This window comes from Protopterus annectens, chromosome 10.part0 (assembly GCF_019279795.1).
Source record: "Protopterus annectens isolate FY-2018-M chromosome 10.part0, PAN1.0, whole genome shotgun sequence".
Taxonomy (NCBI): domain Eukaryota; kingdom Metazoa; phylum Chordata; order Ceratodontiformes; family Protopteridae; genus Protopterus; species Protopterus annectens.
Window position 1 is genome coordinate 1,502,359,839 of NC_056744.1, and position 15,329 is coordinate 1,502,375,167.

General features: G+C 37.9%; 1 protein-coding gene across 1 annotated transcript in view; it reads right to left on the reverse strand.

Annotated features, from left to right (window-relative positions):
- The window catches only part of LOC122813694 (zinc-binding protein A33-like), a 165,759-nt gene that overhangs the window by 70,665 nt on the left and 79,765 nt on the right, over positions 1 to 15,329 (reverse strand). The window contains exons 2-3 of the mRNA XM_044086148.1: positions 11,885 to 11,980; positions 11,564 to 11,797 (exon numbers count right to left, since the gene is read on the reverse strand). Of these exons, the coding sequence (XP_043942083.1) occupies positions 11,564 to 11,797; positions 11,885 to 11,980 (330 nt within the window). The remainder of the gene's footprint in view (positions 1 to 11,563; positions 11,798 to 11,884; positions 11,981 to 15,329) is intronic.

Below are 15,329 nucleotides of genomic sequence, written 5' to 3' on the forward strand. Positions count from 1 at the left end.
TGTCAAACCCAGAGCTGTTGGACATGCTACACTTAAAGAAATCCCAATCCCTCAGAGCCACATGCTCCAGGGATCTAAACCTTGTCATCACAATGAACAAAACATACTGGAGGGATAGGTTCCTGACCCAGAGAATCCCCAGACTCTGGAATAGACTTGCCCATACATGCCAAGCAGAGCACCTCTTTGGCCCTCTTCAAAAGGAACTTTGACGATTGGGTGGGAGATAGGAAATTCACCCCAGGGATCATATCAATCGCTGTACTAGACAGGGGTCCAGGGAAGTAAATATTGTGGGAAGAAACAGCCAGGGAATTGTTATGGCTAAGCTTGTATAGGCCCTAGGGTCGATAGCCTAGTACCAACCTATGAACCTATGTGATCTGGGAATATAGGAAGGGAAAGCGTGGTGAAGTTTGAACCAAATGCGTCCACTAGTACACCGTTTGCCCAGCACTGCAGAGCCCTCTCTTTTGGAGATTTCTAACACAGTTAAAGAAGGCTATGATTTAGCAAGTGTGTGTTTTTTCACAACGTCTCTAATTTTGCCTCATAACTTTGCTCTTTTTCTCATAAGATGTTTGACTTCCTGGCAAATCACGGAGGACTACAGTCAGTCAGTGGCAAGCATTATAGAAATAAATACTACTTATTTTTCTGAAATTGCACAATGATGGAAAATGTGTTGTTCTGCTAACATTCTAAATGAATTAGAGTAATAATGTTATTTCCCAAAAGTGAACTGGGGCAAGATTTAAAAACTGTTCCTGACTTTAGGCTTGTACTGCTCCTTGATTCTTTACCAAGGAAATTGAAAGCTACAAAGCAACCTGTTCTGTCAATTGACTGTGATGCGTTCTTTTGCTGAAATGCCATAACAGATAAATGTAGCATATAATTTGTTATCGTCTAATGTCTTAATTGTGCAGTTCTTGCCCCTAAGAGTACAAATTTATGCTTATATTCCCACCACCCCAAGGGCGTAAATTTGCCCATAAGCAAACTTTTAAGTGCTATGATTTTGGACCCTATGCTATGACTTTTGGTGGCCACCTGATATGATTTTGAAAGTGGAGAGGTTGACAGATATGTAGAGGGACTTGTATTTAAAATTTGGCATTGTATTTACTTCTGGGAGGGAGGTGTGCCTATGTTTATGGATCTTCAAAAGTACAGTAAAGGATTCCGCATAAGCTATGGGGTTATCAACATGTTATTCGTTTTTCAATTTTGCCAGGCCCTCACTATGTTTTAGCAGACTAGGTAAAAACAATCTCTGAATGCTGAGGTAATAAAATATTCATCCAGCTTCAGTCATAAGATGAATGCAATGGACTTGTTGTATGGTTTGACCAGGGAGGAAGTTACAATTGATGCAGGGCAAAGCTGCACAATATTGGTTAAGGACAAAGTCCAGGATTTTATCACTCCCTAGTTGGATCCAGAGAGTATGCACTGATGAAGTCAAGACATCATTATGCATACAAGTCTGAGGATGTACAAGTCTTTCAATTAATGGAGGGGTAGGTGAAATCTCCTTGAAGAATGATGGAGGGGTAGGTGAAATCTCCTTGAAGAATGGTGTTACGCTTAATGAGTAAGGGTACACCATACAGGTGAAGAAGGAGGTATAAGCTGAGGAAGTCTACAATCAATAGATGAAAGCGATTATCTGATTAAGAAAGCTGTGTTTGATCGCTGGTTTCCACTTTTTGTTTTACGAGCTGAGGAAGACACAGAGGGGCCTGTGATGAGTTTTGAGGAAAAGAGGTAGGAGTGCATTAGGGAGCAATTGTGACATTTGATAAAAATAAAAATAAATTTTCATCAAAAGTGTACAAAAAGCGTATTTTTTATAATACATGTTGTTGACTGAACGGACTTATACGGAGAATCGTTCTGACTCTGTTAGTAGTGGGAAATGTAACATTTTTGAATCTATTCTGACAAGTAAACATTGTAAAAATATTTTAAGTTCTGGGATTAGTGGAAACACTTCAAAATAAAAACTGGTTATGGGTCACCACAGCGGAATTCCGGTCTGCTAATGATTGGCAGTGAATTTTACGGTGTCAAGTTGCCAGCGCCGTGCCCACTCTTCAAAGAAGGCACACCCACACATGCACACACCTACCTGCATATCTTTAAATTCACTTTGACCATGGGGAGGACATGCAGACTCCGCACAGAAGGCACTCCAGCTGAGAATCGAACTGAAGAACCTCCTGCTGTGAGGTGACAACACTAACCACTACACCACCGTGGTTCCTCTTCAGAATGTCACTGATTATACTAGGGCTTTCCTTTTAACATACAGTGTTGACAATGGTGTCACGGGCCATATTACAGACAGTAACTGGAAGGTACTTTTTGGGAATCCTTAGTCAATTAAAATAGCCCCCCCCCCCAACCAAAGTTCATTTGTAAGAAGGGCGGTAACCTGAAGAGCTTGTTGAAAGGCAATATTAACTGGAACACAGTGTCTGCTGCAGCTAGAGGCACTAGTACATATTGCTGTGGGACATGCAACTGGTGCCACTCTGTTAATAATGAGCTACTTGTGGTTCTGACACATGGACACTTTTTTTCCACTAAAAACAAATGCTCATGTAGTGGTACGTAAGTGTCCTATTTTGCACCATGGTGTTCTTGTGATTCATGTTATACAGGGAACACAAAGATAATACTGAAACAGAGAGTCGGGAAGCACATTTGTGATATTAAGAGCAAAAATCATAATAATGATTTCTTCAAGCACAGTTTAATTTGTAATAATTTCTGGAAGATTCTTTTCATTGTACATAAGGTTTAGGATTGTTGTTCTGCTGAGGATTTCATTATTTTCCTTCTAATTGCTACTTTTATAGTATCCCCCCAGTACTCTTGTAGCTCCTCTGTCCCCACATTTTCCCTCAAGTGTTGTGTTCATTAATTACCTCAGGTCTTTCTTCATTCTTTTTTCAGTCTGATCTTTACTGCTACTGCTGTGTGGCTGGGATGTGCCTCTCTATTGCGTGTATGGCCTCCATTCTCTCCATCAGGACTTCCTTTCCTAATATTGTATCTAACTGACTAGCCTGCATTAGGTAGTTTCTTCTAAATATATGTTCTCGTAAATATGTGCTGTCTTCTGGTAGGGTGCCACTCTCACCACATGGCTTTCCATCCCCCTTCCACCAAAACACTCTCTAGAACCTATTTAATTTTAAAGATTTTACACTCTTTAAACCAAGCAGTCTGTCTATGGTGATAATGAAGACCCATCCTACTAGAATGTTTCTTTTGTTTTTATTTGTCCCCATTGTACAAAAATATCTCTAAAGAAATCTTCATCATCTTTGTTTGGTGAACAGATACTCACTATTGTCCATCTCCTCCTGTGCTATATAACCAATGTCCCTATTCTACTCTTCACTGCCCTCTCTGTAACGGTCTGCAACTCTCTTCTGAATTTTACTGCTACTCTTCTTTTTCCTCCTTTCCCCTCTGCTAGATTTGTTACCTCTTTCCCCCTCTTTGGGTAGTCTTTCTTTAGAATCTTCTCTTCTTCTCTCCCTCCTTCAGTTTGATTTCTTGCAATAAAACTATATCCCTCCCTTATCTTTTCAGAGATTTACAGATTCATAGACTGTTACTAGGCTAATGACCTAAAGGGCCTTTCTAGGCCTAGCCAAATTTTCCCAAAAGAATAATGATGTCCTGCAAATAGGACATTGAGGGCCAGGCATTTATAAGCTACCTCTATCCACAAGGAATATGGATGTCAGGCCTCGTGTAAGTTTACTATTCCCCATCCACTTGTCTAGGTTGTGCTTAAACTGGGCAATAAGCAAACTCAGTTTCACATGGATGGGAAGTTCCATAGGAGGGGCAGTCTCTGGGATACATCTGTCTCTCCAGCATGTTCGGTTTATGTCACAGACAAAATTCAGGTCACTAGACCTTGTATTTCTAGTACTCTGACTGACTTACAAATATGTAACAAATGTGTAGGAGATTCATAAATGTGAAGTTTGCATATACTCAGTAAGCCAGGCATGCAGAACCCCCTCAGCAATCTATGGCAGACTGAGTAGAGGGCATTAAGGAGCTCTTCATCAGGCAGTTTTGTTACTCCTTGTATTCTTTTTGTAAGGAACCTTTGAGGTCACTCGAGTTGCTGTATATGCCTGGTCAGGTACATACCAAAAAAGAGCATTGTGCTCTATGATTGGTCTGATAAGGGTGGAGTACAGCGGGATGATGACCTCTTTGGACCTAGATGCCACGCCTTTACTTATACGATGTGCAACATAAAAAGATTTCTTCACCACAGTGACCACATGGTGGACGAAGGTAAGGCTAATGTCTACGTGCGTACCCAGATCCCAGATTATTGGGTCAACTCTTAGGGGTGTATTATCAACATGGTAATTAGCTGGGATGGTAGATTTCCCAAAAGGTGCAATTATGCATTTCTTAGCATTGAGTTTAAGACCATGGCTTTGGCAAAATTCATTAGTCAGAGACAGACCTTCTTGAAGAATGCTAATGTCTGCAGAGGAGTTGATGATAACCCCCAGCTTGCAATCATCTGCAAACTTGTCAGCCATAAGCCTTCACCATTTGCTTCCATTTCAGAGAAATAGATGCCAAAAAGGAGTGGGCCCAGTACCATGCCCTGGGGGACTCCACTAGTGACTGGCCTCTTTGTGGAGGTGGCCTCACCTATTTTGACCTCCTGGGCTCTATCAATGAGTCAGATGGCTATCCAGCAAGTGATAAAAGGGTTTATACCTAAATTAGTGAGCTTGCCTACAATGTCCAAGTGAGGTACTGTCTCAAAAGCCTTGGTCAGGTAGAGGTAAACTGTGTGTACACTCTTACCATCATCCAATGCTTTGGTGACCCTCTCAAAAAAGTCCACCAGATTTAATAGGCATGACTTTCTTTTAACAAAGTTGAACTGTGATGGGTTTGCAGGCCACCTACGTCCTCATTTATCATGTCCCTGACAATTCTTTCCATGGCCATGAGGCTGATAACACTTATGGGCCTGTAGTTTCTCAGAGCAGTGGTTAGTCTTCCTTTGTGTAGGGGAATGACTGTAGCAATCTTGCATTCCTTGTGCACAAAACCTGACTGAAAGCTCCAGTTGAAAAGTGATTCAAGTGGACAGAGTTCATGTTTTATGCTATGTATTAAACATTCCGGATGTTATCGGGACACATCTATGCAGCCTTGGAAAGTGCATTAATGACTTGTTCTCTAGTAATAGTTGGGGGATTGCGTTTTGCGGTATTTCGTTTGGACTACCTGGGGGGAGTGGGGGGAGAAATTTGAGCTGAATCTGTCAGCCAAAAGGTTGGCGATGACCTCCTGTTCACTGTGGGTGATGAAATTACAATAAGATTTGCACGTTGCTGTGCATTTCCTCTGGGGTTACAGTCAGCTGTACAAAGCTTTGTGGTTGTCCTTTGCCTGAGAAGCTATTTTTTCTTCAAATTTAGCCTTTGAAGTATTAATTAACCCTCTTAGCTGCCTGTTTTATTAGTCAAGGGGCTTTTAGTATGTATGGCTTTGTTTTTCCTATGCTTGTCCAAGATTGTTTTCTTTTGTTGTACAACTGATTGCTAGTCTAACTCCACTAGGGTGGCTTGTCCTTCGAGTTTGTCTCATTTTTAATAGGAGTGGGCACAGCTCACTCTATACAGCTATCAATATATCAATATGGCTGTACAGAGATTTTGTAAATAGCTCAGTGTATTCTATATTGTTTACTGGGTTTGAGGGTGGTTGGAATGTAGCCAAGGTATTGCTTTGTAGAGAGAGGTTAGATTAGGTTTTGCTAGATCCCCAGATTAAATTTTTATTTCAAGTAATACTGCCTTATGGTCAGATCTGACAAGTGAAGATATTACATTGGGCGAGGAACATTGGCCCCTCCATGTTCATGAGTATGAGGTCAAGGATGTTTGTAACCCTGGTAGAAAAATGGACCAACTGTTCCAGGATTGTGGTTTAGGCTGATCTAGTCTAAAAGGCATTATAACCTTGCATTGCTTGGGTACTCTAAGTGAGTTTAAACCTTGTCTCCATTACTACACAGATTTTTACACACTCCATTTGTGTGTATGCTTTTTCTTTTTACGTGGTTTGAAGATCCCCCTATGCTCCACATTGTACTTCAGCATCAGTGAGTTTTCAGTTCCACCTTACCTACCACTCCTGCAATTTTACAACGTTCCTTCCTTCCCCTGGTCTTCCCCAAGCCAAATTAGAATTTCAGTCAGTTGCCTCTGTAGTTTCTACTCTCCTCTCTTCCAGAGTAGGAAATGTCCCCCTCCAGGCTGTGGTTGGTTCTCTTTATGTCAACAGGCTTGGGCTTATGCCCCCCCCCCCCAGGTTTTCTGTCCCCTTTTCTTAGTACACTTATTGACCATTTTTAGCTCTATTTCTGTCCTCAGTTTTGTACCACATGAACATAAACCCCTCCCTTCTGCAGTGCGCTTCATGCCTGTGGTGGCTTACCTTTAGATTTGTCTATTTCTCTTAATAACTGTCCTCATCCAACCAGCTACTCATAATCCAGTCTAACAAAGAAATGAGGATTGAATATTTGTTTTGTTTTCCTTGTAGCTCTCCCCGAACTTCCTCTATTATTACCTTCTTGTGATACTGTAACAACCTCTCTGTGTTTCAGTTTCTGTGCTTTGCCCTACTTTACTGTACAAGTTGCAATATCTTTTTAATATCGCTCAGTACAGAAAATCTCTGATTCTGATTATACTATATTTCTATACCTCAGTTATCCTTGTTAATATGCTGATTTTTTTGTGATTTGGTTCTACTCTAGCTGTGGAGTATGATAGGCATACTGCCAAATGGAAGATGCAAGAAAAATATTACTTAAGTGTTTTTCATTTTGTTGAGAGTGCAAGTTCTTCCCTTACTGTCTGCAGCATGTGCTTTGATTTACTTTCCTCTCCCTTAATTAATAGGATGATTGGAAATACAGCGCAACCGAGTCTTGTAACCATTTACACCTTGCCCTTTTTTTTTTTTTTTTTTTTTTTTTGAGGCGGGACTAGGCCAGACAAGCCAAAACGTAAATTTGTGAAGACCTATCCAATCATCTAGGTCCATGTGAATGAAGATAATGCATCACACACTGCTTAATTTGCAGTAGAAGTCTATTCCAGACATGGGGAAGGCACTGCATGATAAATCTCTCTCCACGTTGTCTTATTTATCTGCTAGTGAAGACTTAGTTCTGGTACTTTTCAGGCTATCTGATTTGTGAAAACACAAATGATTCAGGACCATTCACTCCTTAGTGGCATAGAAGGCAAGGCACAGATCTGCTCTCAGGAGTCTTTACAGTATTAAATAAAGAGACAGTGCTTCCAGTCTTTTCTGGTAGGGTAGGGTTTTTAAGCCAATGATCTCCTTAGTTAGGCACCTCTGTGGTCTTTCTAATTGCTAGATATGTCTAGTGAGGAACATCCAAATTGATCATTGTGTTAAATTATAGGTCTAATCAATGCAGAATATAAGGGAACAATGACCTCTATTTCTGGATGATACTTCTTTGACTGTGCTAACTGGAAGTACTATCTGACTAACATGACAGGATGATCAAAGGAGAGGGAATTATCAATTCAAGTTCCTTGGTCTCTAATAACATTCTCATTGTAGTTTGCGGTGTTGTAAGCCGGGGGGGGGGTTAAGGGGTTTACTAAATGTGACAATACTGCACATTTCAGGACTTAATTTGTGCCTGTAGTTAGCACTCCTAGCATTTACAAATAGATATTCATGCTGAAATATTCATGCTGAAAGGCTTGGGTGTCAGAGTGGGACCTTGACAGTGATTCTTAGTTTATAGACAATTACAAACTTGGTTAGCCAGAGATCTTGGTTCATACTCTAGAGATCATTAAAGTAAATGCCAAACAGAGATCCTAGCACCAAGCACCAAGCCCTGTGGGACACCACAGGTCACCTTCATTCTCTCCGAGACCCCTGCTACTTGCACAGTATGGGTTCTATCTTTTACCAATTTGCTATCCAACCTACCACATATGGATCCATCTGTAATTTGTTTAACTTGTTAACTATGCTAGAAAGGGTGATATTGTCAAACAGCCTGCGTTACGTTTCCAAGAAGGTAACCAGATTTAGTAGACAAGATCTAACCATGACAAAGCCAAAGTGATGGGTCTAGCCTGATAACAGATTGTTAATATCACAGTTTATGATGATGGTTATAATAGGTTCCATGGCTTTGCAAATAATACTCATAAGGCAGATTTGCTTATAACTCCTGAGGAAAATGGTGGAGCCATCCTTGTTGAGCAACATTATCAATGTTGTGCAGAAAACCTCTGGGACAAAGCAGGTGGTTAAATCCAGGTTTAACAGTTTAAGGAGAAGCTCCACCACGGCTTATTTGTACTTTTTATTAAAACAGCCATATACATTATCAGGTCACATGGAGGAGGTGTTTTAGTTTTGGAGAGATTCAGGGATAAACAGACTTTGTGAGTTATCTTTGAAGTAAAATCTGCACTGAATTTTATTTGCTGGTATGTTGGGAATAACTTCTGGTGTAGATGGTGCCATTATGAAAAAGTTCAGAGAAATTCTGGTTGTCATTTCTTAGTAGTAGCTAATGAGGAATTTCATAGGTTCATAGGTTCATAGATTAGTACTAGGCTAGCTGCCCTTGTGGGCAATTTTTAGGCCTAGCCAATAACCCCACGTGAGAATCAAACCCTGTACCTTGTGTGTGTATGGTAAACACCTTAACCATTATGCCAACCTCCCACCTTACCTAAAACTGCCAGCCTTAGTTCCTGTACTGCCATAGTAGTACTTAATCATATTTTTTTTATTTTTCAGTCAGTTTTCTGATGTCAGCCTCTATTGGAGGGTCTTTTTTAATTTAAGATCTACTTCAAGGAGTTTTTTTCTTTTACTGTAGAGATGTATTTATGTTGGTGGCGTCAGGATGGTTTGTTTTTATAAAGTTCCCTTTATATTTAAATCTCGTTGATACTGCAAGTTCTACACATTTATCTAAGTGAGCATAGCACTCCTCTGTGAAGTTACCTGCTGTGACAATGTCTTGTCTGAGGATACTATAACTGTATTTTAGAACTTTGTCATAGAATTTGATGGGATTCGTACATCTAAAATCCTTGTATTCTGAGATACTGGCTTTAGAAGGTTTAGAGATTTTGCTAGAGAAGTTCACTGGTTTATTATCTGAATTAACTGGAGAAGGAGGTACAAGGGGTAAGGTACATGAAGAAGTTGTATTTGTAAGGATCACATCAAGAATATTATGTCCTCTACTGAGTTACGAACAATATAGTCAAGGGAGTTTTTATTTATTAAATCAAAGTATTTTTGGGCATATCCTACATTTACTTGGGGGTAGTTAAATCTCCCAAAATAATGGAGTTCTTGTTTATATGAAGTTTATCCATTACATTTAGGAAACTTACATGATTTTTAAGGAACATAGAAGGTATCCTGTAACAGACTATAAACTGATAGTTGGTCCTCTTTTATAGAATGTGGAACTCAATGAGTTGGTTGTGGGCTTCTGGGAATCTATCTAGAGGTGATATGGTCCAAAACAAATCTTAGGACTCCACCACAGTTGCCATAAGGTCTGAAGGTATAGTAGGTGCAAAACCCAGGTATAGGGGGAGTGGTTTCTGGAATTTTAAACCAAGTTTCAGTAATTACATAGATATGGATGTGCTTCAAATGCAAGAAAGCCTCAAAGTCAAGCCTTGTGGCACTGAGCAGAGCCACATGAATATGATTGTGTTTGGGATGTCATATGTTACTTTATAATCACACTTCATGCTCCTCTAACAGTCAGATGCATATATTTGCATTTCTGTTAATGGGAATTGCTTAGTTTAACAAGAACTATCTACTGGTATTAAAAGAAAACTCCACCATCTCTTACAGTTGAATTCAAGTTTCAGAACTTTTTTACCATACAGTATGGTTGCAGTAGGGTTTATTGCTAGAAACCTGACTGTACTTTATTAAATTTTAATTTCATTGCCTTGTAATCAAAGGAAGGGAAAAGGTCAGCCACCTTTTTATTAAACTTAACTCCTCACGTTTTGACAGAATAATTTGTTTCTGCCTGCATGACATACCACAGACACAGGGTGATCTGTAGTCTATCCTGTCATGTAATTTCCACAATATTACATAGGTAATCATTCTTGCTGATGTGAGCAGTTGCTAAACAAATGAAGTGTGATGTGAAACTGTTTTCCACCACATTGGTTGCAGAGGAAGATAAACATCAGTGTATATAGTTGATATGGTTATCACCTTTCCCTCTTTCTACAGGGCAATCAGGATTTGGACTTTTGTGTCCTATGTGAGAAGGAACACACATAAATTGTAAATGTCTGGATATTTCACAAGAAAAAAAATATTTTCTGAGTTTTCTCCAAATGTTGCAGAAAAATGTAACACTACATTTAAATCATCCTGATATCATACAACGTAGTATAAACAGCCAACATTTCACATCACTGAGTATTTGACTACTAAGATTAAAATTAATTATTTTTCATTGCTTGATGGACTAATTTGAACTGCAAAATCTCAGAATTCAGAAAGAATGCCTGATCTGGGTATGCAAACATTTTTTTTTGTATAATAACACATTTGTAGAATGTATTCTTTTATGTGACTGCAACAGCTTTATAGAGAATACTGTTTCAGTCTTGTAAACAGCATGGAAGATTACTGTTTTGTCATGCACAAACACTATTCTTTTGATGACATGTTAATAAGCTACAATATATCACATCACGGGGTGGTAGTGCAACAAAAATGAGAAAATATAATGCATGAAGGCATTTGTGCCTCAGTTTAAAAAAATAATCTTATAACAGCACAAAGTCAAGAACAGATGGTTGTACCTTTTGAACACAAAACAGCAAACATTCTTTCTTATTGCAGACACCAGTGAATGGCTGTACAATGTTCCTGAAATGTCACTTCATAGCTCCTGAACTGCAATATTAACACAAATACCTCAGGAAAAGTGTGTGTGGGGCATCTCTCAGTGATGGTTGTTAAGACTACAAACCAACACTAGATACAAAAGCCTGTAATTTAGTTATTTTTGTTTGGCTGGAGCTGAATAGCTGATGGAAATAAATTACAAGCTCTAAGTGAAAAGTATGATATGCTCATTCAGGAAAAAATGCAAACACTCCTGCTACAGAAGCTTTCTAAGATATATGCAATACACACTGCTTCCATTATATGTTAATATAATGGGAACATAACATCATTTCTTTATGTTTAACATGTAATTAGTACTTTACCTTTTGTCATGTATATTCTTGTGCTTTTTCCCCATTGTAATATTTAAATGTAAGAGGAGAAATGCATAACTAGTTTCCATTCTTGCCAGGTTTAATGACATACAGCATATAGACATCAGTATAATCAAATCAGAATTGATAAATTGCGAAGAGTTCAGTATAACAGCAGTATTTTCTTGCTCTCATGAAGGTTAATATAAGTTTACCTTTAGAAAAGTCACCGCATCCTGTTGCTGAAGCTGTAGCTGAATATGTGGAATGGACTCCTCAATGGAATTGATTCTGTTTTTAATTTTTTTCAGGTTTTCCTCCATCTGTCTCAGAATTCCCATTTCTTCCTCCTTCAGTTGTTGGAATATTTTTTTTTCTTTCTCCTGGAGAAAGCGGTGAAGCTTGGCAAATTCTGATATTATATGCCATTGTAAACTTTGGGCATTGTCCTGAAAAATTTTACTGCTTTAAATAAAAGAAGCACAAATGACTTCAACACAAATGACTTCAAAACAAACTAAATAAATCTGACTTACTTTGACTTTCAATATCTTTATTTCTTGCTGGTACTTTATGTCTTTAAAGTGTTTTAGACCTGACTGCAGATGACCCAAGGACATTGTCAGCACATCCTATACAGTAAAGAAATACAATACTCTGTATAAAAGAAGCACACGTCTGTTCAACAAATGACCAGCCTAACCCATTTTTAATATCTTAAATTTCATTATTATACAGGGATTCATTTTTACAGCAACAAAAATGGTCCCTGCCTACTATCAATATTCAGAGATGAGACAGAGCTATTTAGTTATTTTACACTGTAGTCGAGGATGATTAAAGTAAAGGAGAAATGTCAAAAAAGTATAGGTAAATTATATGACAGAAAGTCCTTCATTTTCTGTAATCCACTTTACTTATTCAGTGCTGTGGGGTCAGAAGCCTATCTCTGCACAAAATGACCAGAGACAGAAAAATATTATTCTTAGATCGGAATCAGTCTGACTCCCACACTAAAACCACATCTACAGGCAATTTAGAGAGTAATTAATTCACTGAACAATATATATCTTATAAGAAGGCAGAGCATGAAGCAGAACAATACAGAGACAGTTAAAGGACTTGCATAGTCTACACAAAAGTTACCCAATCTGGGATCTGAACCAGAAAACTGAGAGCTTTGAGGCAGAAATGCAAACCATGGTGACCTGGAATCAGTGGGGGTATTCAGAGATTTGTTGGCACATCACTTTCTGCAGTACTTAAGGTCTCATAAAATTAGGGTCACCCATTAATGTTTAACAATCCAAAGAAGGGTATCCATAAATTAGCACCTTTACTCTTCTGAATGTAACAGTTGATGGGAAAGAAGAAAGTTGCAATAAGAATTTCAGCTACAAGTTAAATACAATAAGGAAGCAACCCATCAATTGCGGGATAGCATCAAGGTTTTCCTTTCATTATCTGTTTTCATACCTCATACCTCATACCTCATTGCTGTTAAGGAAGTTAAGTTTAAAACAAATGCATTATGTGGTTTGTTTCAGTGTGTCAGAGACAGAGACATTATGCATTTGCAGAAAAACACTTTAGATAAAAATAAAATAACCTTATTCTACCAGTCCAGTAAACACATTCTTCTCATAGCAGACACTTCATCAGGCTGAAGAAACATTCACAAGTATTACTTATAAAAGAACCTAAGAGCTTGTGTAACTTGTTGAGAAGTCAGTACATAGAAATGCATATCGGAGTTAAAGAAGTGTGCACTAAGTGAATTTAAAAAAGAATATTGTTAACTGACAGTTTGTGAGAACTAGAAGGCTGATTGATGAGGATGAGTTGTTTATTCAGGCAAGTTTGAGACTTTCAAATAAGTTTTATAATGGAGGTTATCTGGTATGCATAGGTAACACATTATTCTTTGATGTTACAGAATGTAGAAATGCTATATACAGGCAATGACTTAAACTGGATACCTCTGACACAGTGAATAAGAATAAGGACAACAATTTAATGTATGCTTTTGTCCTGAAAGTAAGGACTTCATCAGATAAAACACCAAGAAATGCAGTCTTAAATAGCATATTCCATATAGTCACATGTATCGAATCAACCAATAAAAGTTAGTTAATAACACTATATATATATATATATATATATATATATATATATATATATATATATATATATATATGACATATACAAATCTACTTTGTTTCATTAAATCTCATTTCACTGAATTTCATTTCACGCTGACCACTTCACTGAAAACTCAAATTACTAAAAACTCATTTCACTGAATCTCATTTCATTGAACTATAGTTAGTATACATAGCACTATGTATTACTGTAAGGCAAGTAAAAGGTATATGCCCTTTTCCCCTATTGTAGTGTTATCCTGTAGTTAGTATATATATAGTTGGAGGGGTGTGGGGGGCATACTGTTTTCTGGAAAGAGTTTGGTGTTGCAACTATTCATGTTTATCGTTTAAAATGTATTGTTTTGAAGATTTTGGTAAACTACAATATAAAACAAATAAGGTGGTGGGTTATGCTCCCCTCACCCCCCCAATGTGGGGGACAGCGCAACCACACACAGCCTAAATATATATATATATATATATATATATATATATATATATATATATATATATACATATATACACTAACTCAAGGATCACACTACAGTCGGGAAAAGGGCATATACCTTTCACTTGCCTTTCAGTACTCTGCACAGTGCCATATATACTAAGTTCAGTTCAGTGAAATGAGATTAAAAACAGAAAAAAAGAGCGCACTGTAGGCCAAGGTGTATGCAGTACAAATACCACCAAAACCATCAAAAAGCACCAGGGAGACTGAAAGAGTTTTTTTAGCATAATTGAAGTTTAATATTCGCTATTCGTCCCAAAGACTTCCTCAGAAATATTTTATTACACTGAGAGTTCACATTTAAATCCATTCAAAAAAGCTTGTATCCAATTATGTGATCCTACTAATAAATTAAACAAATAATTAATGAATAAAGAACACAAAGGTCTTGTGACCTGAAAACATTAGGGTTTTACCATTGCAAATTAACTTCAGTAATTTTTCTATTTTTTAAAAAACATTTAATGTTTACCATATCAGTCAAACCAGGGGCTAAATAGGATGCAAGATTAATCTGTCATTCAGCTTCTTTCTGTTAAACATAGTTCCTTTTGTCCCCTCCCCTTAAATCTCATTTGACAACCTCCAAAATTGAAAAAGTGAACTTCTTCCAGTTGGAACAGGTCAGGGAATGTTTATAAAGGGCATTGTTACTATTTTTTGTCTTTATAGCATACAGGTGGTTCCAGTACCCTTTTCCATAAACTTCTGGTAGACATACCAACATAAAAAGCTGGGCATGTTGAGCAAATCGCAAGATAAACTATACCCATGGTACCACAATGCAATTTTCCAGGAACTGGGGTAGTGTAATTCAAGTGTTGCAAAAATGCAAAGGGACCCTCAAAAATAAATCTACATGCCCTATACCCTGAACATTTAAACATACCAGCAGTTTCACCACAAGTAAGGCAGGGGGCCATGATTTGTTATTTTCTAACATATGCTTAATACTTTGATTTTTCTTGTAGACGAAATGAGGGCCATTACCAAGGACTTTTGCCAAGATCGCATTTCCAGACACAACTTTCCAATTGTCACTGATAAGCTGATTAATAAACTTGCTATCTGTATTCATGTCAAAACAAAATCTGGGACCTTCCACCCCCTTGATTTTAATTTAACTTTCTACTTCATTCTGTTCTTTAACAAACCCCATTAATAAAATAGGAGGAAAATCAAAATCTCTCCTGGAAATGACCTCCTGGGTCATATTGTCAAGTAAGTCACCAGGGTAACCCCTCTCTAAAAACAACTTTTTACTAAAATTAACTTCCTCTAAGAAAACAAATCTTCCACTATCATTTGGGAGGCCCGAATAAACTG